At 50.5% G+C, this 23,940-nt stretch overlaps 1 protein-coding gene across 2 annotated transcripts; it reads right to left on the bottom strand.

Annotated features, from left to right (window-relative positions):
• Nucleotides 1-683: 683 nt before the first annotated feature.
• On the bottom strand, nucleotides 684-23,552 carry NIBAN3 (niban apoptosis regulator 3). Of its 2 annotated transcripts, XM_049877378.1 has the most exons (15): nucleotides 23,331-23,552; nucleotides 20,995-21,125; nucleotides 19,858-19,983; nucleotides 19,147-19,261; nucleotides 17,085-17,252; nucleotides 16,182-16,297; nucleotides 15,997-16,101; nucleotides 15,638-15,800; nucleotides 14,803-14,993; nucleotides 12,064-12,222; nucleotides 10,957-11,073; nucleotides 10,773-10,880; nucleotides 6,263-6,374; nucleotides 2,300-2,383; nucleotides 684-1,019 (listed from the first exon to the last, which is right to left on the bottom strand). In XM_049877378.1, the coding sequence occupies exons 1-15, from the start codon at nucleotides 23,383-23,385 to the stop codon at nucleotides 907-909; spliced, it is 1,863 nt and encodes a 620-aa protein (XP_049733335.1). In that variant the 5' UTR covers nucleotides 23,386-23,552; the 3' UTR covers nucleotides 684-906. The 2 variants fall into 2 exon arrangements, with proteins under 2 accessions (XP_049733335.1, XP_049733334.1); XM_049877377.1 differs by lacking the exon at nucleotides 10,773-10,880 and having other exon boundaries at nucleotides 23,331-23,534.
• Between the last annotated feature and the right edge of the window lie 388 nt (nucleotides 23,553-23,940).

The following is a 23,940-nucleotide window of genomic DNA, read 5'->3' as shown; positions in this document are numbered from 1 at the left end:
TTATACCGGAGGGCAAACTGGTTTTCTCAAAGGAGGTAGGATGACAAATTCTCTTTTGCTGCAGTAATTTCCAGAATGAACATCTATATCTTGGGTAAAAAGAAGACCCAGTTGAATGAGGATATGGAGTGCAAAAGTATCTTGGAAAGGGGGAAGGAAAGGTCAGGAGAATCTTGTTCCCTTGGGAGAGGTTGTGAACTCCAGAACAGAATGGAAGGAAACCATCTCTGAAAGCTGAACCGAAAGGAACATCAAGGGAAATCCCTCCGGAATCTGCTCCGGAAGCAGCTGTAAAACATGTGACAGAGGAGAAGCTGCCAACCTCTGTGAACAGATACTTTTCTGGCGAACAGAAGAGGTCAGTAAAAGCCTAACTCTCAGCTGGGAATCTCAATTCCAAGTTGAAAAATGTAGCAATAAGCAAACCTAAAAAGCCCACATCAAGCTGAGAAAATAATATTTCAAACTGTATAAAAATATTAATATCCTTAATATACAAAGAGTTATTAGACATCAATAAGAAAAAGATAAACTCCCCAAGAGAAAAATGGGGAAAAGCCATGAATAGGAAATTAACTTAAAAAAAGATATATAAATGACCAATAAATATATTTTTAAGTTCAATTCAGTCATCGAAGAAATTGAAAATAAATTTATTTTGAAATGTAAAAAAAAAATTGAGTTTATTTTGTTTTTTTAGTCAACTCGAGTCTTACAAAAGAGTTTTTTCTTTTATGAAAATTTCTGGTGTTTGGAAAGGATATGGAGAAAACTCACAATTGCTGCTGGTGGGGGAATGAGGTTGTGGGGGTTACAAAAGCTTTGAAATGTTGCATATGCTTTGGCCCAGAAATTCCACTTGCAGACATTTATCCAATGGAAATGAGGGTAGATGTGAGGAAAGATTCAGCTCCAGAATGTTCTCGCAGGAGGTAGTGGGCGGGTTGGCTGGACCTCAGTGCTGGATCCTGGCGGCCTGGGGCAAGTCCATCCCCCTCTATGAGCCTCAGTTTCCTCATCTGTAAAATGGAAAATGTCATGAGAATGATATAAATCAGACATGTCTAATATTTGGCATGTAACAAGTGCTCGAATTCTCAACTTCCATGTGGGAGACTCAAGTTTGATTGAATTCAATGCATAGCCACCACCTGTCTTGCATGTTGCTGGGATGCTTAACAAGTTTCAGCAAAGCTTATAGACTTAAGTAGACCAGAAAGAAAGGCCTGGCAATCTACTTCTAAAAATCAGACAATGAAAATCCTATGGATCACGATTGCCTGATCCATAACCGATCACGGGGATGTGCAGAACCAGGCAGTGTTTCATTCTGTTGTGCATGGGGCTGCCATGAGTTGGAGGCAGTTAGCAACAACCACAATGTAATATAATCAACCAATCAGTTGAGGCCATACCCGTGTACAGTGGATCCTAATCTAATCACTTCTGGGTTATAAAAAGAGCAGAACAGACACAGACACACACATGGGAAAAGACAGATCCATGTGATGACTGTCTACAAGCCAATGAACCAAGGAACATCTGAGGCTACTGAGAAGGAGACAAGGAAGGAATCGACAGAGCCAAGACCCTGATTTGGACTTCTAACTTCCAGAATTGTGAGACACTAAATTTCTGTTCTTTATGTGTGGTATTTCTGTTACAGCAGCCCTAGGAGACAGACGGGCCAAGCTGTGAGCTCTTCTGGACTCCCTGCCTCTGCCCCAGATTTTGAGCACCAGATTATGGACATTCTGCCCATGGGTCTGGCTTCCAGCTGGATCGTTGTTTTCTGCTTGTTTCTGCCTGATGTCCATCTCCAGAGCTGAAGCCTAGGAGCCCAGCCTGGCCTCCCTCAACCTCTTCAATAGGGAGCTCCCTGCAGATTGGAAGCTGGTGAGACCACCCAGGCCCTAAGCCTTTGCCAACTGCAAACCTGAGATTTCCGTTCCTACTCTCTCCCCTTCCAGTGTTGGGAACAGGAACAGCTGCTGGGAGAAGCCCCATCTAGTCTTGGCAAGACAAGATGGGATACAAATTCATCGCCTTCGCAGGTCCTGACAGCTGAGCTCTCATGAATATCAGACCTGGGCTAGAGGGTGCCTCCGTAGCTCAAACATACTCCATGGCTCCCTATTGCCCTTGTTTGCCATGAGCTTGTCCAGCCCAGCCAGAGGAGGGAACAAGGTACATGTCATTCCATCTTCAAATCCACACCCACAACCACCCCATGCCCTCACGCAGGCTCCCAGCCCCCCAGAGATTCACTGGCACAGCCCATGGACATTAGGGTCCTTACCTGCTCCATCCTGGTCCCAAGGAGCATCTAAGAAGCCATCCGGAGCGCAGGACACGTCGCTTGTACCAAGGGCCTTTTTCAATTCTGAAACAAGAGATAAGCCCCTGGACTCACTTGAGGAAGCCCAGGCATCAAAAGGCATACCTGCATTTCCCTAGAGAGCCCACTAGAGGTCAGAGAAAACCAAAACCAAACCTGTTGCTGAAGTGTCAAATGGACTCATAGTGACCCTATAGGACAGAGTAGAATCGCACCATAGGGTTTCCAAGGAGCAGCTGATGGATTCGAACTGCCAACCTTTTGGTTAGCAGCTGAGCTCTTTACCACTGCGCCACCAGGACTCCAGAGGGCAGAGGGTGGCAGCAAATATCTCAACCAAGATTCCAAAAGAAAGGCAGTCTCTCCGCACACCTGCACCCATGGCAGACATTGCAAGTCCATCCCCACACTCTTCACTGAGTTTGGAGACCACTAATCCCTCCTACCAACACAGTGCTAGAGGCAGACATCACAAGTCAATTGAAGATGGCAACTCCCCAGCATACATCAAACCTCTAGGCACGCATCAGGGTTACCTGTTTCTGGATTCACTTTTTCAATCAGAGGATAGGCTTTTTCCATTTAAAATCTACCCTATTCTGGACCATTGAGTTTATGTTAATGGTGGTGGAATGACTTCGAAAAGGAGAGCGAGAATGAGGGCCAGTTTGAAGAATATAAGAAATGTCACTGAATTGTATATGTGGAAATGGTTGAGATAGCATATGTCTTGTTATGCATATTTTCACCACGATAAAATTAAATATATATATATTTTTTAAATCCCCCCAATTCTAAGGGAACTCAGTTAAACTTGCTTGCTTCCTGTCTGCCCCCACAAACCAAGGACACACCCTCATGCTTAGCTCCCTGTCTCTGGGGACCCTTCCATCTCCTGGTTCCTCCTACCTCTCTGACTGCTCCTTCTGCGCTCCTTCTTCCTCTTGTATCCTTCAAATCCAGGCTCTTTGAGGCCCCTTCTGGTGTTTCCTCTCCTTTCTCTACACTCTCCCTGGGTTGCGGCCCCATCTGTGACACCTCCACGCCAACAATTCCGGCACCCACCTCAACCTCACTCCTGGGCTCCGTCCCCATGGCTGTCGCCCCTGCTCAATCCTGTCCTTTGCCCCCAGGACCTTGCCCTCAGCCTCCTCCCTGGCTTCCAGTCTAGCCATGGTCACCCTCTGCTCACACACCCTCCATGGCTCCCCAGTGCCTGCAAGATAAAGTCTAAACTCTTCCTCCCCAACCCCCCATCATTCGAGTCCTTACACACCCACCCTGGATGGCCTCCAGCCTCCTCTCCTCCCTTGGCCCTTCACACCATCTCTGCCTGCTACAGTGTTATGGATTGAATTTGTCCCCCCAAAATATGTGTTGGAATCCTAATCCCTACACCTGTGGAAGGGAGCCCTGGTGGCACAGTGGTTAAGTGCTTTGCTGCGATTCGAGAGGTCAGCGGTTCGAACCACCAGCAGCTCTGTGAGAGAAAGATGTGGTAGTCTGCTTCCACAATACTGAGGAACTTGTCCAAGGTAAGGTCATGGAAGCTCCACAGACACATCCAAACTCCCTGAGTGACCGAAATACCGGGCTGAGGGCTGTGGGGACCATGGTCTCGGGGAACTTCTAGCTGAAGTGGCATAACATAGTTTATAAAGAAAATGCTCTACATTCTACTTTGGTGAGAAGCGTCTGGGGTCTTAAAGCCTTGTGAGCAGCCATCTAAGACATTCCACTGGTCCCACCCCGTCTCAAGCAAGAACGAATGAAGAAAACAAAAGACACAAGGAAAAGATTAGTCCAAAGGACTAAAGGACCACAACTACCCACAGCTTCCACCAGACTGAGTCCAGCACAATTAGATGGTGCCCGGCTACCACCACCAACTGCTCTGACAGGAATCACAATAGACGGTCCTGGACAGAGCTGGGGAAGAATGTAGAAACAAATTCTAACTCACAAAAAAAGATCAGACTTACTGGCCTGACAGAGACTGGAGAAGCCCCTAGAGTATGGCCTCCAGATGCCCTAAACTCAGTAATGAAGTCACTCCTGAGGTTCACCCTTCAGCCAAAGATTAGACAGGTCCATAAAACAAAACAAGACTAAAGGGGCACACCAGCCCAAGGGCAAGGATCAGAGGCAGGAGGGGACAGGAAAGCTGGTAATAGGGAACCCAAGGTTGAGAAGGGAAAGTGTTGACATGTCCTGGGGTTGGTAATCAATGTCACAAAACAACATGTGTACTAAGTGTTTAATGAGAAGCTAGTTTGTTTGGTAAACCTTCATCTAAAGTATAATTTAAAAAAAAAAAAGATTCCAAATCCATTACCATCGAGTCGATTCCAACTCATAGCGACCCCATGTGACAGGGCTGAAATCTTTACGGAAGCAGACTGCCATATCTTTCTCCCGAGGAGCTACTGGCAGGCTTGCACAGCAGACCTTTGGGTTAGCAGCCGAGCACTTTAACAACTGCACCACCAGGGCTCCCCAGTAAAGACTACAGCCTTGGAAACCCTACGGCGTAATTCTACTCTGCCCTATAGGATCCCTATGAGTCAGAATCAAAGAGGGAAACGGGATACCTGTGGATGTGATCCCTTTTGGGATTAGGGTTTTATTTGTTATGTTAATAAGGCCATATCAGTGTAGGGTCTGTCATAAACCAATCACTTTTGAGATATAAAAGGAGCAGATTAGGAAAAGAAGCAAGGAAGCACCTATAAAAAAAACCACACCTATTGCCCTCGAGTAGATTCCAACTCACAGAGACCCTAGAGGACAGAGTAGAACTGCCCGATAGGGTTTCCAAGGAGCGCCTGGTGGATTTGAACTGCCGACCTTCTGGTTAGCAGCCACTGCTCTTAATTCCACTATGCCATCAGGGTTTCACAAAGAAGCACCGATGGGAAAAAATAGATTCCATGTAAAGATCTCCAAGGAACAGAGGAACAGAAGCTGAAAAAAGACAAGGATCTTCCCCTACAGCAGACAGAGAAAGTCTTCCTCTAGAGCCGGTGCCCCAAATTCAGACTTCCAGCCTCCTGAACTGTGAGAAAATATGTTTCTGTTCTTTAAAAACCATCCACGTATGGCATTTCTGTTACAGCAGCTCTCGGGAACTGAGACACGCAGGACACCCTGGGCATTCCCTGAATGGCCACCGCAAGCTGTTTGTCCCTCCCTTAGGGCACACAACATGGCAGCTGCAATTGTTTATTCGTTTGAATGATCTAACATGGCCAGGGAAGAGAAGAGGCATTGTGGGGTCCTCTTCCTAGACTAGGCGCTCCCCTGAGAGGCATGCCCCCTAAGTCCCAAAACTCTCAGGGGCCCCAATGCCAGGCTTGAGAAAAACAGGGAGTGGTTGTTGAATGAATAAATGTAAATTTCTGGCCCCAGTCTATTTTTCTCAACTTTTTTAATTTTTTTGATTTAATTTTGGTTTAAGTAATCCACTTTGGCATCAGCAATTGATTTAGTCCTAAGTATCTCGGCACAGAGCAGTATTCACATGGAGGAATCAAACCACCTTATAATTTTTCTTTCCACCCACCTTTTACGTATCTTCCTAACATTGGCAATGGGTTTTAATATTGTTTTGGCCTTAACAAACATTGTTTTCAAGATTTTAAGCTTCTTAAAAGGAAGAGGCCCCAGTTTTGTAATTCCACCTCCTTCTTGTCATCCCGGGAACTCCTACATACCCTTCACAGCCTCACTCAAATGCTCCCTCCTTCAGGACTCCATCACTGTCCCTCTAGGCTCCCCAACCCTGGGCCCCCTCTGCCCCAGCCCTGACTGGTGGTCAGAGGGCAAGTGTTAACAGGAAGTGAAAGGTGATAACAGCCCTAGTGGGGCTTGGTACACACAGCCAGGGCCCAGGCTCCCCTGAGCCACAGGGGCCCCAGAACTCACCTCGGTCAATCCTCTGCAGCAAGATACCCCGGATGACATCCTCGTAAATGCCCTTGACAGTCAGGGCCTGGCCACACCCAGCAAGGATGTCCCCTTCATCTTCAGGCAGCTCCTGAAACAGAGGCCATTAGAGCTGGGCTGGAGGGCAGGACTCTGGAGGCCTGAGACACAGGTTCGAGCCCCAGACCAGCCCAGATTTGCTGGGGGCCTCGGACAATGGTCTTAACTGTTCTCTCTGAGCCTTGGTTTCCTCATATATAAAATGGACTCCATGATCCATATTTCATAGGCTTGTAGGCTGTGAGGGTTCATTTATGTGTCAACCAGGCCAGGCAGTGGTGCCCAGGTGTTTGGTCAAACACTGGTTTAGCTGTCGCTGTGAAGGTGTTTTCTAGATGTAATAGACATCTGCAATCAACTGACTCTAAGGAGATGACCCTCAAGAATGTGGGCGGGCCTCATCCAATCAGCCGAAGGCGTAAAGAGCAAAATGAATATTTCCTGAAAAGAAGGAATTGTGCCTCAAGACTGCATCATAGAAATCCTGCTGGAGTTTCTAGCCTGCGGCCTGGCCTACAAATTTTGGACTTGCCAACCCTCACCGTTGCATGAGCCAATTCCTTAAAGTAAATATCTCTCTCTCTGTCTATCTACCTACCTACGTACCTATCTACCTACCTACCTACCTATCTATCTAGGTATGAAACCAAAAAAAAAAAACAAAACAAAAAAACCCATTGCCATCAAGTTGATTCCGACTCATAGAGACCCTATAGGACAGAGTAGAACTACTCTATAGGGTTTCCAAAGAGTGCCTGGTGAATTCCAACCACTGACCTTTTGGTTAGCAGCTGAACTCTTAAAGACTACACCGTCAGGGTTTCCTCTATCAAGTATATATATTTACAAAAACAGTTGATATTGAGTCAACTCTGACTCGTGGTGCCCTAGATCTGTGCTCCAAGGGGTTTCAATGGCCGATTTTTCAGAAGTAGATCTCCACGCCTTCCTTCCTAGGCATCTCTGGGTGGACTTGAACCTCAACCTTTCAGCTACCAGCAGAGCACATGAACCGCTTGCATCACCTAGGGACTCCACATTACATACACATACATGTACATACATCATGGGTAACACTGCGAAGGATGGGATTTCCAGAACACTTAACTGTGCTCATGAGGAACCTGTACATAGAAAAAGAGGCAGTCATTCGGACAGAGCAAGGGGATACTGCATGGTTTAAAGTCAGGAACGGTATGCATCAGGTTATTCTTTCACCATACTTATTCAACATGTATGCTGAGCAAATAATCTGAGAAGCTGGACTATATGAAGAACAGGGCATCAGGATTGGAGGAAGACTTATTAACAACCTGAGATATGCAGATGACACAACCTTGCTTGCTAAAAGTGAAGAGGATTTGAAGCACTTACTGAAGAAGATCAAGGACTACAGCCTTCAGTATGGATTACACCTCAACATCAAGAAAACACAAATCCTCACAACTGGACCAATAAGCAACATCATGATAAATGGAGAAAAGATTGCAGCTGTCAAGGATTTTATTTTACTTTGATCCACAATCAACCCCCATGGAAGCAGCAGTCAAGAAATCAAAGACGCGTTGCATTGAGCAAATCTGCTGCAAAAGACCTCTTTAAAGTGTTGAAAAGAAAAGATGTCACCTTGAGGACTAAGGTGCACCTGACCCAAGCTACAGTGTTTTCAATCACCTCATATGCATGCATAAGCTGGACAACGAATAAGCAAGACCCAAGAAGAACTTATGCCTTTGAATTATGCTGTTGGCAAAGAATTGAATATACCATGTATTGCCAAAAGAATGAACAAATCTGTCTTGAAAGAAGTATAGCCAGAATGCTCCTTAGAGGCAAAGATGGCGAGACTTCGTCTCACATACTTTGCACATGTTATCAGGACTGGTCAGTCCCTGCAGGACATCATGCTTGGTGAAGGAGAGGGTCTGGAAAGGAGAGGAAGACCCTCAGTGAGATGGATTGACACAGTGGCTGTAACAATGGGCTCAAGGATAACGATTGTAAGCATGGCACAGGACCAGGAAGTGTTTCATTCTATTGTACACAGGGTCGCTATGAGTCAGAATCAACTCAAGGGCACCTAACAGCAATAAAACAATATACATATACATACATTGGGGCGGATTATGTAATAGGCAAGATAAGCACGGTGCTTACCTTGCTTACTAGATCATCTGTAGTGAACAATTTCACAGTTTTTCACCACATCAAAATTTCTGCTAGATATGGCTGGCATCTGTCTGTCTTCCAACCTCACAGTGCCTTCTTACAGAATCAAAGCCTATTTTCAAATTTATAATCCCTGACAGGGACAGACTATCCAGTAAGCAAGGTAAGCACAGATTTCCTTGTGCTTACTTACTAATCTGTAGTGAACGATTTCATATGCTTTCATAATGAAAAACATGTGAAATTGTTCGTAACAGATAAGTAAGCAGTAAGCACAAGTAAGCCCATGCTTACCTTGCTTATTGGGTAATTCACCCCAATATATGTAGAATATATGTATTGTATATGTGTATGTGCCCTGGTGGCATAGTGGTTAAGAGCTTGGCTGCTAACGAAAAGGTCAGCAGCTCAAATCCACCAGCCACTCCTTGGAAACACTATGGAGCAGTTCTACTCTGTCCTATAGGGTTGCTGAGTTGGAACCAGCTCAATGGCACCTAACAACAACAACATATATATACACACACACACATTCTCTTGGTTCTGTTTCTCTGTAACCTAACACATGGGGTAAAATAACAAAGCAAATCCCCCTTCACTGGGACTAGGGTGGTCGTCTCCACTGTGACGACCCCCCCCTTCCCAGTCACTTCCTTGGTGTCCGGAGATTTCTATGAACACCTAAGTCAAACCCCTCTCTGTGCCCCTGAGCCCCACGTGGCCTGGCCCCCATGATCCCCCTCCTCTTTCCTGCCCTCCCTCTCTCTCACTCTGCTCCAGCCACATCCCCCTCCTCACCATTCCCCCAACACACCAGGCACAGCCCTGCTTTGGGGCCTTTGCACAAGCTGTGCCTGCTCTCTGAATGCCCTTCTCCCCTTCCCAGGATGCGGCTCATGCCTTCAGGTCCCTTCTCAAGCGTCATCTTCTCAATGAGACCCTCTCTAACCACTCGGCACCCTCCACCCACTCCCCATCTGCCTCCTCCATTGTCTCCAAAGCCCATGTCACCCGCTGACACAATGTGTATAAGACCCCACCCCAGGCATCACATGGCAGATGCAGGGTAACAAGTGTGCTCATGGGGGAAGCAGAGGGATTGTGGGAGCCCAGAGGAGCCATCAGCTGAGCCCAGGAGCTCAGGGAACAAAAGTTTCTAATGGTCTATTATGGATTGAATTGTGTCCTCCAAAAATATGTGTTGGAAATCCTAATTCTGATACCTGTGGATAAGGAGTCCCTGGGTGGCACAAACAATTAAGCGATTGACTACTAGCCAAAAGGTTGGCGGTTCAAACTCACCCAGAGGTGCTTCGGAAGACAGGCCTGGTGATCTGTTTCTGAAAGGTTACCACCATTGGAAACTCTATGAATCAGTTCTACTCTGACACACAGGGGTTGCCATGGGTCGGAATCGACTCTATGACAACTAACGACAACATAGTGGTGGATGTAATTCCACTTGGAAATAGAGTTTTCTTTATGTTAATGAGACCGTATCAGCTTAGGGTGTGTTTTAACCCCAATCACTTTTGAGATACACAGCCAGAAGGCTCCTTAGAAGCAAGAAAGGCAAGACTTTGTCTCACATACTTTGGACATGTTATCATGAGGGACCAGTCCCTGGAAAAGGACAACATGCTTGATAAAGTAGAGGGCCAGCAAAAAAGAGAAAGACCCTCAATGAGATGGATTGACACAGTGGCTGCAACAATGGACTCAAACATAGCAACGATTGTGAGCCGCAGGACCGGGCAGTGTTTCGTTCTATTGTACATAGGGTCGCATGAGTCAGAACTGACTCGATGGCACCTGACAACAACAACAACGTTTGAGACGTAAAAGGAACAGATTAGGCAGAGAGACAAGCAAGCACAAATGGGGGAAGATGGATGCCACGTGGAGATTTCCAAGGAACACAAAGAAGAACACTACAGAAGCTGAGACAAGGATTCCCCCCAGAGTGGACAGAGAGAGCCTTCCCCTAGAGCCGGCACCCTGAATTCGGACTTCTAGCCTCCTAAACGCTGAGGAAGAGGCAGTGGTGGTATTCAGTGGTAGAATTCTTGCCTTCCACGCCATTGTGCATGGAGTCACCTCGAGTCAGGGGCTGATTTCGACAGCAGTGAATAACAATAACCACAAACTGTGAAGAAATAAATCTCTGTTCTTTGAAACCAACCACACAGTAATTCTGTTACAGCGGCTCTAGATAACTAAAACAGGGACCCTGAGCTCAGTCACACTCAAGGAACTGCCTGTGCGGCCATCATCAGCTCACCAGTTTGCAGCCTGGCTCCAGCTGGCCCAGCACAAACGGCAGGAATATGCGCACCAGCCACTCACGGGCGAACTGCCTCTTCGCGGAGCCACCGTCTGACTCGAACTTCTGCGGGACACACCCGAGCAGCCCTCCAGCCACCGTCTGACCTCCAGGCCCCACCAGTGTGCCCCACCGGCCTTACCTTCAGTACGCGCCCCCTGACTTTCTCCAGCTGCTTGGTAGCCTGCTGGCAGTCCAGGGCCGCCGTCAGACACTGGTCGGCCAGCTGCAGGAAGGTGGCTGCAGCATCGGCCATGAGCTGTGGGAGGAGGGATGGGTGACCCCAGGATCCATGCTCCGACATTGGGGGACATTCAGTCCACTCAGGGCACATCTGTGCGCACTGGCAGAAAGCACCCTCCCTTTAAGGGATTCCAGGCCAGGGTGCCTGGCTTGGTGAGTGGAGAGCTGGCTGGAGTCCAGCTCCCTCAGACCATGTCCTTGCGCGGTGTGCAAATTGAACAACTCTGCCACTTCCACTCCTGTCCCCAACAGCCCCTGATCCTCATGGCAGGTGGAGCTTTATAAGCCATGAATCACGTATAACTCATTCATGTGGCTCTGTATTGCCACAGGACAGAGCTGGCTCCGTATCCCAGTACTCAAGTCCCTGTGGGATCTACCCTGCCCAGCTCACCAGCCTATCTCCCCCTACTCCAAACCAGGAAAAAAAACAACTTACTATGGAGTCAATTCCAACCTATGGCAATCCCACGTGTTACAGAGTAGAACTGAGCTCCATAGGGTTTTCTTGGTTGTAATCTTTACAGAAGCAGACACCAAGGCTTTCTTTTGAAACACCACTGGGTGGGTTCGAACCTCCAACCTTTAGGTTAGTAGCCAATCTCAAACCATTTGTGCCACCCAGGGACCAAAACCTACAATCCAACCTCTCTAAATTACCTCCAAATGCAACCAAACTCTCACCTCCCAGCACTTATCCTCGATGTTCCCTCTCCCTGGAACATGCTCCACTCTCATCCCCCCCACCACTGTCCCAGCGTGGAAGGCCCCTCCTCAGGAAGCACTTCTGTCCCTGGAGATCAGCCAGGCATCTCCTTAGGGCACATCCTGTGTGAGTGTCCCCCACCACAGCCCTGCCCACTTGGCATGGTCACTGCCTGGTCTTGAGCTCATGATCCTGGGGGATAAAAGGGACGGCCAGATCCCCCTCGGTCATCATGGTGTCCTGAGGTCCCCAGCACACACCTGCCAGTCATGCCCTACCACCCCCCTCCACCATCTTCACCTGCTGAGCGATATCCTGAACTCTAAAGACAAGGCTCCGCGTCCCAAGGAAGCCAAAAGGTGCTGCCAGCTGCTGCAGGCGCTCCCGGTTCCGCTCAGCCTCTCGGTAGCATATCTGCATCAGCTCTGGGTCCCACGGCATCTCCCCGAACGAATAGACCTGTGTGCCAGAGGTGGCTGGTGAGGAAAACAGACGGAAGAGTGGGGCCAGGGACCCCACTGCCAATTCACAGAAATAGAAACCCAAATGGACACATGGCATGCCCAGGTCATCACCAAAGAATGCAAAATCAAGCAAGAGCAAGGGTCCATCGTTGTTGTTGTTGTTAGGTGTCATCGGGTCAATTTTCAACTCATAGAGACCCCATGTGACACAGTAAAACTGCCTTATAGGGTTTTCATGGCTGTAATCTTTACAGAAGCAGATTGCCAGGCCTTTCTTCTGTGGAGCCGCTGGGTGGGTTCAAACCGCCAACCTTTGGGTTAGCAGTGGAGTGCTTAACCATTGCACCACCAGGGGCCATTCTAAAAACCAAACCCAACCCACTACCACCGAGTCCATTCCGACTCAGAGTGACCGTATAGGACAGAGTAGAATTGCCCCATAGGGTTTCCAAGGTTGTAATCTTTACAGGCGCAGACTGCCACATATTTCTCCTATGGAGCAGCTGGTGGGTTCAAACCACCAGCCATTTGGTTAGCAGCTGCGCACTTTAACCACTGTGCCACCAAGGCTCCTGAGGCCATTAGATGGATATAAAAATTTAGACACTGGAACGCAAACAGAAACCTGTCCACCAGTGTTCGTTGCAGCACTTTTCACAATAGCCAAGAGATAAAAACAACTAAAGGTCTATCAGTAGATGAACAGATAGACACGATGTGCTCTGTACATACAATGGACCATTACTCAGCCATAAAGAGAAATGAAGTCCTGATGCATGCTACCACATGAAGGGACCTTGAAAATATTATGCTGAGCCAAATAAGTCAGCTGCAAAAGGACAAGTATTGTATGATCTCACTTATATGAAATAAGTAAAGATATAGAAAACAAAGATTATTCACGGTTACCAGAGATGGGAGGGGGAGTTTTTGTTTGGGGGACACTGAGTTTCTGTTAATGGCAGTGGAATGTTTCAGACGAGGATACTGATAATGACAGCACAACACAAAACGTGGAATCAAGGTCACTGAGTTGTAAATGTGGAAGTTGTTGTGTTGGCAGATGTTGTCATTTGTATGTTTTCATCATAGTAAAAAGAGAAAAAAATTAAAAAATGATAAACACTGAAAAATGATAAAATGCAGTGCTGGTTTGGGTGAGGGAAAAGAGACACACTGAGTCCCTCTGGGACCTATGACGATGGCCTGATGCCTGCTCTGTGCTGGGCCCTGGGGCAACTGAGATGGAGTAATTCCACCCGGTTTTTGCCCACAAGGAGCTCAGGGTCATGTTGGAGGAGACAAACTGCAGGCAGACAACCACAGAAGTGTCTGAACACTGCTATGATGTGGGAGACACGGGCAGCTGGGGTGGCAAAGGGATTCTGGGCAAGTCCCTAGAGAAGGTGATTATGAAATGGAAATCTAACAGTGAATCGAAAGTTGCCTGGCACATAGTTGTTGTTGTTAGGCACCGAGCAGTTGGTTTCCTACTCACAGTGACACTTTGTACAACAGAGTGATACACTGCCTGGTCCTGCACCAATCTCACAACCATTGCTATGTTTGACCCCAGTGTGGCAGCCACTGTGTCAATCTACCTTCTTGAGGGTCTTCCTCTTTTTCACTGACCCTCTACCTTACCAAGCATGATGTCCTTCTCCAGGGACTGGTTCCTCCTGATAACGTGGACTCTACTTTGAGGGGGTAGCTCTTCTCCAGTCATATTTTGAGTGCTTTCCAACTTGAGGAAAGCTTGGTGGCACAGTGGTTAAATGTTACAGTTGCTAACCAAAAGGCTGGCAGTTCGAATCCACCAGGCGCTCCTTGGAAACTCTGGGGCAGTTCTCCTCTGTCCTATAGGGTCGCTATGAGTTGGAATGGACCGAATGGCAATGAGTTTGATTTTTTTTTTTTGGGTCCACCTTGAGGGGCTCATCTTCCAACACTATACAATGTTCCGCTGTTGTTCATAAGGGTTTCGCTGGGCAATTTTTTCAGAAGTAGACTGCCAGGTCCTTCTTCCTAGTCTGTCTTAGTCTGGAAGCTCCGCTGAAACCTGTCCATCATAGGTGACCCTGCTGGTATTTGAAATACCAGTGGCCTATTAGCTTCCAGCATCATAGCAAAAAATACATATATTATTTTTTTATTAGCTTCCAGCATCATAGCAACAGGCAAGCCACCACAGTACCACAAACTGACAGGTGCCTGGTGGTGCCTGGCAGGTAGTAGGGGCCCAATGAATAGCAGATGAACTGAGTTTACTTGCATCGGGCAGAACTTTATGGCTTTGGGTGTAGCCCTGTAACTGAAGCTGGGGACTGGGAGGAAGAGGAGTTTGAGGGGAAGATGACCCCAGAATGGTTTTGCTAAAATGCCTCTCCTTCTCCACCCCCCGCGTTTAAGCGGTGCCCAGTGACATAATAAACATGAACAAGGGGAATGCGCCGAGGTCCTCTATAAGTAAAAAGCAGGCTAAAACAGATTTCCGAGGTTGTTAAACAGGAAAGATACAAGATTCCTGCAACTTTTCAGTCAAGGTAACACACTGCCCCTGCTCGCCAGAGCTCACCTCCTTGCGCAGGCGCGCGCCGGAGGGGCTCCCACGCAGGTGGCGAAATAGGCGGTCCATGCCTTGCGCGAGGAGAGTCCGTACCGCCGCCAGTGCGGCCCCCATGGTGCTCAGCAGCTTCTGCGTGACCCGGGTCAGCTGCGCATCCACCTCCCGGCGCAGGCACGACTCTAAGGGGCCCTGAACTTCGGCTGAGGGCAGAATACACTGGCCTGGGGTCCCCTCCGTGAGGTGCTCCAGCAAATGGCGGGGTGGAACCGCATGGCCTCAACAGGCCAGTGTGGACTGGAACGCAGACTCTGAGCACCCGCCTCTCCCCCATTTTACAGATGAGGAAACCGAGGACCGGCCCAAAGGCTCACAGCTCCGGGGTACAGAGCCGGGATTCAACCGAGTGGCTACCTCCACTTTCTTGACCGGACAACCCAGGGCAGACCCCACCACTACCCGCGCGCCCACCCTCCCTCAGCCCCTCACCCACCCAGCCTCGCCCCTTCCTCCAGCCCGCCCCCTTCCCACAGCCCCGCCCCATCTCCGACTCCGCCTGTAGCCCCGTCGCCACGTCTCAGTCCCCGGCCAGATCCCTTCCTCGTTCAGGCCTTACCCTCCTGCCCCCCTTTTCTCTTCTTTCGCTCCCCCCATCCCCCCGTGTTCCCTTTCTTCCCCTCAGGTTCTCGCAAGGTTCCGCCCCTCCTTTCCCCCCAGGCCCGCCCCTTTCCCTTTCTTTCTCGGCCCCGCCCCTCTGGACCTAGTCCTCTCCAGGCAGGCCCCGCCCCCAGTCCGCCCCTTTCTTCCTCTTGCCCCGCCCCTCCCTTCAGGCGTCCCCCAGCCTCACCCCGCAGCCTCCTCGCCACCCGCGCCCGCAGCCGGAGCGTCTGGTCCACATCGGGACGGATCGTCCTCTCCAGGGTGGCCTGCAGTTCCTCCTTTTCGGGCTGGAAGGCGCGGAGCTCCGCAGAGACCCCGGCCAGGATGGCCGCGTGGACGGCGTCCAGAAACTGCAGGACCAGACACGAGGACCCACATGGGCCAGGGGCGCGGGGGACAGCCGAAGAGAGGGGACAGAGAGACAGAGACGGGAGATGGAGAGACAGGGAACAAGTTAAGGCAGGACAGTCGCGGGTAGGAGATCCTGGGCGGCCCGGCCTGCACCCCCCACCAGCGGCCCTTCACGCGTCCCCCACCCCGCCTTACCTCGGTCCAGGCCCAGGCGCGGGCGCGGCCGACTCCCCGCAGGCCCGGCAGGGTCTGGGAGCGCAGCGCGGGCAGCAGCTCCTGCATCAGCACCGCCGTCAGCACCTGCGGAAGGGGGCTGTTGGGGCCTGGCGGGCCAGGTGGGGCTTGGGTGTCCAGGTGCAGGCGCGCAGGTGAGGACTGACCTCGGCGTCCGAGCCCAGGGTCACGTCGTCGTCGCCAAAGTGGCCTTGGTGTTGCCGGTACAGCCTCACGGCGTCCAGGAAGGCCCGGGCAGCGGGGGCCGGGCTGCGCTGCAGGACTGAGGGGCTCCCTAGTACCCAGAGGAGCCGCCCATCTCCACCCTCCTCCTGCTTCTCCCCACCAGGTCCCTGAACACCCGAGTCTCGCCCACCTGCGGGCCTTTGTGCAGACAGGGCCCCGTGCTGGGACACACGCCCCTAGGACCACCACCCGCCCATAAGGCGCCTCTGTACCAGGTAGGAAAAGGCGCCCCCTTTAGGCAGCTGCCGGAAACCCTGATGTCTTAGTGGTTAAGAGCTACGGCTGCTCACCAAAAGATTGGCAGTTCAAATCCACCAGGCTCTCGTTGGATACCCTATAGAGCAGCTCTATCCCGTCCTACAGGGTCGCTATAAGTTGGAATCACTCCAGGGCAACGGGTTTGGTTTGTTTTTTGTGGGCAACTGCAGGTGGGGTAGGGGAAAGGGGCGTGGTCTAGGAGGGTAGGCGGGACCTTCTGGGGCCGGGCCTAGCGGGGCGGGGCCTAGAAGGAGTGGAGCCCCCAGCCGCCTCTCCAACTGGGCTTGTTTAAACTGTGTAGATAATGTTTACCTTCTTCACCTGGCTGGCCCCTCATCTTCTTCAGGCCCCAGCTTCAACTCCTGAGAAGCCCTCCCTGACCCCCAGGCTGGGCTTCCGCAGCACTGTCCCCGTTACAGTCCTGGCCACTCCTAACTAACTGCCTTCCCCAACAACCAAATTTACAGATAAGGAAACCGAGGTTTGGAGAAGTTCTCACAGGCAGCAGGGGCACGTGTGATCCCGGAGCCTGTGTCGCACCTCTGCCTAGCCTTCCCAGGACCCACCAGTGCCCCGAAGCCGGATGCCACCCTGGAGGGCCAGTTTCCAGGCACGCTGTGCCTCCCCAGTGGTTGCGAAGAAACAGAGGTGCTGGCGAGAGGAGTGCTGCAGGAAGAGGGGGAAACTCTCAGGCATGTCCAGGAGGGGGTCTGGCTCTTCCTGTTCATTGTCTCCTGAAAGCAGACAGAAAATGTCACGCCTTCACTCATTCACCCTACAGTCCATCATTCATTCGCTAGGAGAAAATGTCCATGAAATACCTAGAGCAGCCCCTGGCATGGTCTGTTGCCCCTGGCATGGCATGAGCCATAGTGATTATTGCTGCCACTGTCCTTATTCCAGCAGTACCAGGCTTGAGGGCAGTCCTGGAGAACTGTGGGCTGTCTTCCTAATGAGCCCCGAGCAGACATCACTAATCCATCCCCGCATTGTTTCCCAGCCTCAGCATCCTCCACACAGCTCCCTGGGCAGACATCACCAATCAATCCAAGATAGGGCTGAGCCCTGATTGTTGTCCACCTTTGATGGCTCAAAGGAGTCAGCCAGGCCTGAGTATGAGCTGGCACACCACTTCCTAGCTCTATGCTTAGGAAGAGAGATAGCTGCCATTAAGTTAACTCTAATTCAGGTGACCTTATGTACAACAGAATGGAATGTTGCCCCATCTTGCCTGTCATCCTCAGGTGTCTTGAATGTTTGAGCCCATCTTTGTGGCTATTGTGCCAGCCTGTCTCACCAAGGGTTTCCCTCACCCTCACTGGCCCCCTACTTCACCAGATATGATGTCCTCCTCCAGTGATTGATCCCTGCTAATAATATGTCCAAAGCAAGCAAGTTGGACGATGTTATGTTGTGATCCATAAAGTTTTCATTGGCTGATTTTTGAGAGTAGATAGCCAGGCCTTCCCCACCTCCCCCACCCCCCATCTGTCTTAGTCTGGAAGCTGCACTGAAACCTGTCCACCATGGGTGACCCTGATGGTATTTGAAATACTGGTGGTATAGCCTTCCAGCATCACAGCAATACATCTTTTGATTTCTTGACCACAGCCTTCAGTATAGATTAATCAACACCAAGAAAACAAAAATCCTCACAACTGGACCAATAAGCAACATCGTGATAAACGGAGAAAAGATTGAAGTTGTCAAGGGTTTCATTTTACTGGGATCCACAATGAATGCCCATGGAAGCAGCAGCCAAGAAATCAAAAGACGTATTGCACTGGGCAAATCTGCTGCAAAAGACTTCTTTAAAGTGTTAAAAAAAAAAAAAAAAAATGAAGATCTCACCTTTGAGTCTAAGGTGTGCCTGACCCAAGCCATGGTATTTTCAATTGCAACATATGTATGCAAAAGCTGGACAATGAATAAGGAAGACCGAAGAAGAGTTGACACCTTTGAATTGTGGTGTTGGCGAAGAATATTGAATATACCATGGACTGCCAAAAGGACGAACAATTCTGTCTTGGAAGAACTACAACCAGAATGCTTCCTAGAAGCAAAGATGGCAAGACCAAGTCTCACATACTTTGGACGTGTCATCAGGAGGGATCAGTCCCTGGAGAAGGACATAATGCTTGGTAAAGTAGAGGGTCAGCAAAAAAGAGGGAGACCCTCAGCGAGATAGATTGACACAGTGACTGTAATAATGGGCTCAACCATAACAACGATTGTGAGGATAGCACAGGACCAGGCAGTGTTTCATTGTGTTGTACATAGGGTAGCTATGAGGTACCGACTCAATGGCACCTAGCAACAGCAACTTTGATTCTGGTCAGGTGACCTAACTCTCCCTCTCACGCTGGCGAGAGTGGATGTGGGTGTTTCTAGAGTAATGTCCTCACCCGGGGAGGTTGTGCTCCCAGGGGACACTCAGCCATGTCTGGTGACATTTTCAGTTATCAGGACTTGGGGAGTTGCTACTAGCATCAAGTGGGTGGAAGCCAGGGATGCTGCTCAACACCCTACAGTGCACAGGAGGGCCCCACCACAGAGAACAATCCTCCAAACGTCAGCAGTGCTTCGGTAAGGGAGCCTCCCCACCCCATGTGGTCCCAGGAGACTAACCCGAGGGGTCTGGGCAAAGAGCGTCCAACAGGCGGAGATACTCTTGATGTGAGGTCAGGACCGTGTACCCCGTCAGGGCTGTGGAACCAAGGGGCTTGCCCCCACTTTCATATTCCTACAAAAGCCACCAGAAGAACAGGTTTAGGATTTTAGGGTGAGTCTAACCTGTGACTTCCATGCCCCAGCTTTAGACCTGAGGGAAGGTTTTGGGGAAACTGAGGAAGTTCTCCCTCCTACCTCTACGCAACCCTCATGCCTCTAGCACCCTCTATGTGCCCAGCTGATCCCAAGCACATATGAGATTATCTCACTGAATCCCAGACGCCCCATGTGGCATGGGCAGTCAGCATCCCATTCCACAGAGAGAGAAACTGAGCCCCAGGGAGGTAAGTGACCCACCTGAGCTCCCTGCCTGGGAAGTAGGCACTGCCATGATGAGCAAAGGGCCCCACATGGTTTCACCAGTGACTACGACTGAGTCCCCGCCCCCCACCAAGCCTCAGTTTACCTAGGCACGCACGGGATGAAGCGAGATGGTCGCCCACCCCAGGCCAAGCACCCAGGATGGGACTGAATTCATACTAGATGATTGAGAACAGACAACTGAAGGGCGGGAGGGCTCACTATGCTGGGAGCCGGGACCCCACACCAATGCCAGGGCAGGGCAGGATGGAGAGGTGCGGAGGCTGAGGACCAGGGCCCCGGGCTCACCTCCCTGTGGTTGAACCACTCCAGTCGGCCGTCCCCCCGCAGGACGCAGAAGCTTGGCTGCCACCGGGGCGGTTGGCCACGCAGCTGGGTCAGGCCACCTCGGTGCTCGCGAACACGGGGCAGTTTCTGCCAGGAGGGACGGGCTGACGTCGGGGCGCAGCGGGTGTCCCTCAGTCCCGACAGCGCGGAAAACGCCTGCCTGTCTGGCGCCCCCAAATGTGGGGCTGGGAGCGCTGCGTCGTGTGATTCTTCGTTTCCTAAGCACCTTATAGCGGGCCCTGATTTAAGCCCTTGCAAATGTTACCGGGTGTCACCTGCACCGCGGCCCCGACCCGGGAAGCGGGGCGCACACAGAAGCAGTTCTATGAGTCTGAGTCAATAAACACACAACATGTTCGGGAAAACAAACACTCAAGAGACCTGCCCCGCAATGGAAGTGGCCTCAGAGGCCACCCCAAGAGGTTGGACCGGTCACCGGGCTGAGAACCGGGAGCCCGAGCTCCGGTCACGGACCCCACTGCGCCGCGGACTGGGAACCGCAGCAAGTGCGGAAAATGGCTTCCGGGAAAGCTCGGAAGGGACAGCTTGTCCACTGCGCAGCGCTGAGAATAGACCCACGAGGGAACAGCCGCACCGGTTCTGAGGCTTCCGCCCTGCGCCGCCCGCCCAAGCGCCTGCATAGCATTGACACCTGCTACGACTTGGATGAAATTTGAAACATTAGGCTCAGTGAAAGAAGCCAGACACAAAAGGACAAATATTATATCATCCAACTTATATGAAATAGGCAAATGTAGAGAGAGAAAAACTTATTTGTGGTGACCAGGGCGGGAGGGAAGGGAAAGCGGGAGTCATTGTTGGTGAAGCACTGAGTTTGTTGACTGCGATGGGAAACTTGGCAACGATTGCTGGTGATGGTTGCATATGATTCGTATAATTGGTGTCACTAAGTTGTATACATGAAAAACGTTAAATAGGCAAAAAAAAAAAAAAAGAATGGATGGATGAATGAATATTTTAAAGTCGCCCCAGGTGGTCGCAAAGGTCTGGAGGTTGGAACGTGGCCAGAGAGAAGGCTGCAACTAGCAGATTCCCCCCAGCACCACCCGAGCCCACCACCCAGTTACGCCCACCCACCTTACTGCGAAACAGATGGCACCCTGCAGGCTCCTGGGGGTTCAGCTCGCGGGAGATCTGCCATAGGACGGCGGCGGCCAGCTGCCCACGGTAGCATGGCAGGAAGTTCCTCAGCAGAGTGTCCACCTGACCTGAGGGAACGGGGACAGGAGGATGGTGAGGTAGCTGGATGGGGCCGCAGGCCTGCCTGGGAGAGGGCAGGATAGCAGGGAAGCCACCGTGGCCTCCTACCTCTACCCCAAAACTGTCCAAAAGACTGCTCCAAATGCCATTCACCCAGAACCCTCTGCAGCACTTTTCCCTGTAGTGTGTGGCAACCTGTGAGGGGCGGGGGTTTAGGCGACTCAGCCTAACTTATAATTGATGCGCAACAACCAAATCAAACCTGTGACCATCAAATGGATTCCGACTCATGGTGACTCCATGTGTGTCATAGTAGAACTGCTCCACAGGGTTTTCAATGGCTGATTTTTTCAGGAGTAGATCGCCAGGCCTTTCAAAGTGCCTCTTGGCGGATTCAAACTAGTAGCCAAGCGCTTAACTGTTTGCACCACCCAACCAAACAAACAAAAAAACTAAACCCCTTGCCATCAAATGGATTCCAACTCTTAGTGACCCTATAGGTCAGAGCAGTACTGCCCCACAGGGTTTCCAAGGAGCAGCTGGTGGATTGGAACTGCTGATCTTTTGGTTAGCAGCTGAACGCTTATCCACTGTGCCACCAGGGCTCCTTGCACCACCCAGGGACCCCTTAATGCACACTGGACATCATTTAATTGTGTTTAAAGTGCACGATTTCAAGAACTTTGATGCAATTACACACCCATGAAACCATCACCACAATTGAGCAGATCCATTGCCCCCCAAAATTTCCTTGTGTCCCTTATCTAGGGAGATTTTCAAAAGCTTTCTTTTTTTATTGGTGGTAAAAACATGTATAACAAAACATTTGCCATTTCAACCAATTTTACGTGTACAATTCGGTGACATTAATTACATCCATCATTTGCAACCATCACCACTATTTCCAAATTTCAAATCTTTTAAACACCCGATCCCAGCACATGGGAACTTTCTAGAATGATGAAGTGTTCTGTATCCTGATCTAGGAGGTGACTACCCAGCTGTTAAAGTTCTTTAAATTGTCGCCTTCAGATATGTGCTCTTGACTGCATTTTACTACTTGGACTGTGGACCCGATGGCTGGAGCCACAGCAGCAATCACGTACCACAAAGTGACCTTGAGCCCGGAGGCCAGGCATGGCAGAACCTCAAGATGGAAGGAGCTCAGGCTGTAACTCTACCAGCCTGCCTACCTCAGCACATCTCTGAGAGAGAAACAAATCATTATGTTGTTTCAACTACTAAAGGAAAAAAGTCTTGACACTGGGTAAAGTAATTCGTTGAATTCTTACAATGGCCCTGTGAGGCAGGTATTGTTGCTGTCTCATTATGGGAGAACGATGCCCAGAGAGGGGCAGTCACTTGCCCGTAGTCACAGAGTGGGGGCAGAGCCAGGGTGCAAATTTGGTCAGTCTGACAGTTCTCTGCACATGCTGTTCCCCCAAAGGGAATGCTGTTCCCACATCTCCTACCTGCTGACTCCATTGCACCCCTCCAGCCTCATCTTGACCACCGGCTCCTGGATTGTGACCCAATGACAGTAGAGGTCCCCAGCAGGTGTTCAATTTTTTTTTTTAAAGGGCAGAGGGAATCGTTAGGTACTGAGTCCTTCCCAACCGCTTTTGGTCTCAAATTGGGAACTGAGCTTCAGTTCCTGGGAACCACACAGAGGGACTTACTTGTCCCTGCCCCTCTAGAAGACCACCGGGCTGGGCCTGACTGGGTCTGGGACATCCCCACCTAGGCTCAGGCCCCAACCCCATCCTGAACCCCAGAATAAGGTCATCAGAGTTAAAAACTAAAAGACAGAAACCAGTTAAATTTTAATTTCAGATATATAACAAATACTTATTTTAGCATAAGTATGTCCCTTGCAATATTTGGGATATACTTACACAAAAACACTATTCATTGCTTATCTGGAGTTCACACTGACAGTGCCAGGTTGGTGCAAATGGTTAAGCGCTTGACTACTAGCTGAAATGTTGGCAGTTCGAACCCACCCAGAGGTACCTTGAAAGAAAGGCCTGGTGATCTGCTTCTGAAAGGTCACAGTCTTGAAAACCCCTATGGAGCAGTTCTACTCTGCACACTTGGGGTCGTCATGAGTCAGAGTGGACCCAACAGCAACTTACGGCAACCCGTACTGAGTCTGACAACCCTCGTCCTGACCCCACACGCCCAACTTCTACCCCATCACCCGCCCGGCTCACCCTTCAGATGCTGCTGCTGCCGCTTGTCCAGGGGGCTCGAGGGCCGCCCGCCCATCCTGGCCTGAGCTCTCTGGGCTGTCCTGTGAGTAAAGGCCGACACCCCTATCACTCCCTCAGCCCCAGGTCCCTTGGCACAGAGGCAGCTGGGAGCAGGGCACGGGGGAGGCCCGCCGCTTCGCTCCGGAGACCAGCCTGGTCTGGAGGCAGAGCAGGCCCGGGTGCGGGGCTTCCCCCCTTTCCCCTTTCTTTCCCCACTCCTCCCCCTGCACCTGCACCCTCCCCACTCTCTGGGGGCCCAGGCTGCCTCAAATTGGTCGTTTCTGCCTTCTGTCAAGACCCGGTCTGGGGCTGGGGAGACAGATGTGTTGGCCGTCTGGCCTCAGAGGAGGGATGCCTGAGGGATGCAGAGTAGACATCTGGCAGGACCAGCCAGCAGTCATTGGTGTGTAAGGGCAGGAAAGTGGGGGGGAGGGGTGTGATGGGATCCAAAAAAAACCACTGCAGTGGAGTTGACTCCTACTCATGGCAACTCCATGTGTGACAGAGTAGAATTGGGCTATAGGGTTTCCTTGGCTGTAATCTTAATGCAAGCAGATTGCCAGACCTTTCT

This window comes from Elephas maximus, chromosome 3 (genome assembly GCF_024166365.1).
Source record: "Elephas maximus indicus isolate mEleMax1 chromosome 3, mEleMax1 primary haplotype, whole genome shotgun sequence".
NCBI lineage: Eukaryota > Metazoa > Chordata > Mammalia > Proboscidea > Elephantidae > Elephas > Elephas maximus.
The sequence above is the reverse complement of the archived record's forward strand: the minus strand, read 5'-3'. Positions and strand labels throughout refer to the sequence as shown.

Bases quoted from the DNA above. Each gene is read 5' to 3' on its own strand.
- NIBAN3 (XM_049877378.1), bottom strand. From the start codon at position 23,385: ATGGGCGGGCGGCCCTCGAGCCCCCTGGACAAGCGGCAGCAGCAGCAT. The intron at 19,262-19,857 runs GTGAGCCCGGGG...TGGCTTTTGTAG, and splicing joins AGTGGTTCAACCACAGGGAG to GAATATGAAAGTGGGGGCAA. The intron at 16,102-16,181 runs GTCAGTCCTCAC...CCCCTTCCGCAG, and splicing joins CCCTGGGCTCGGACGCCGAG to GTGCTGACGGCGGTGCTGAT.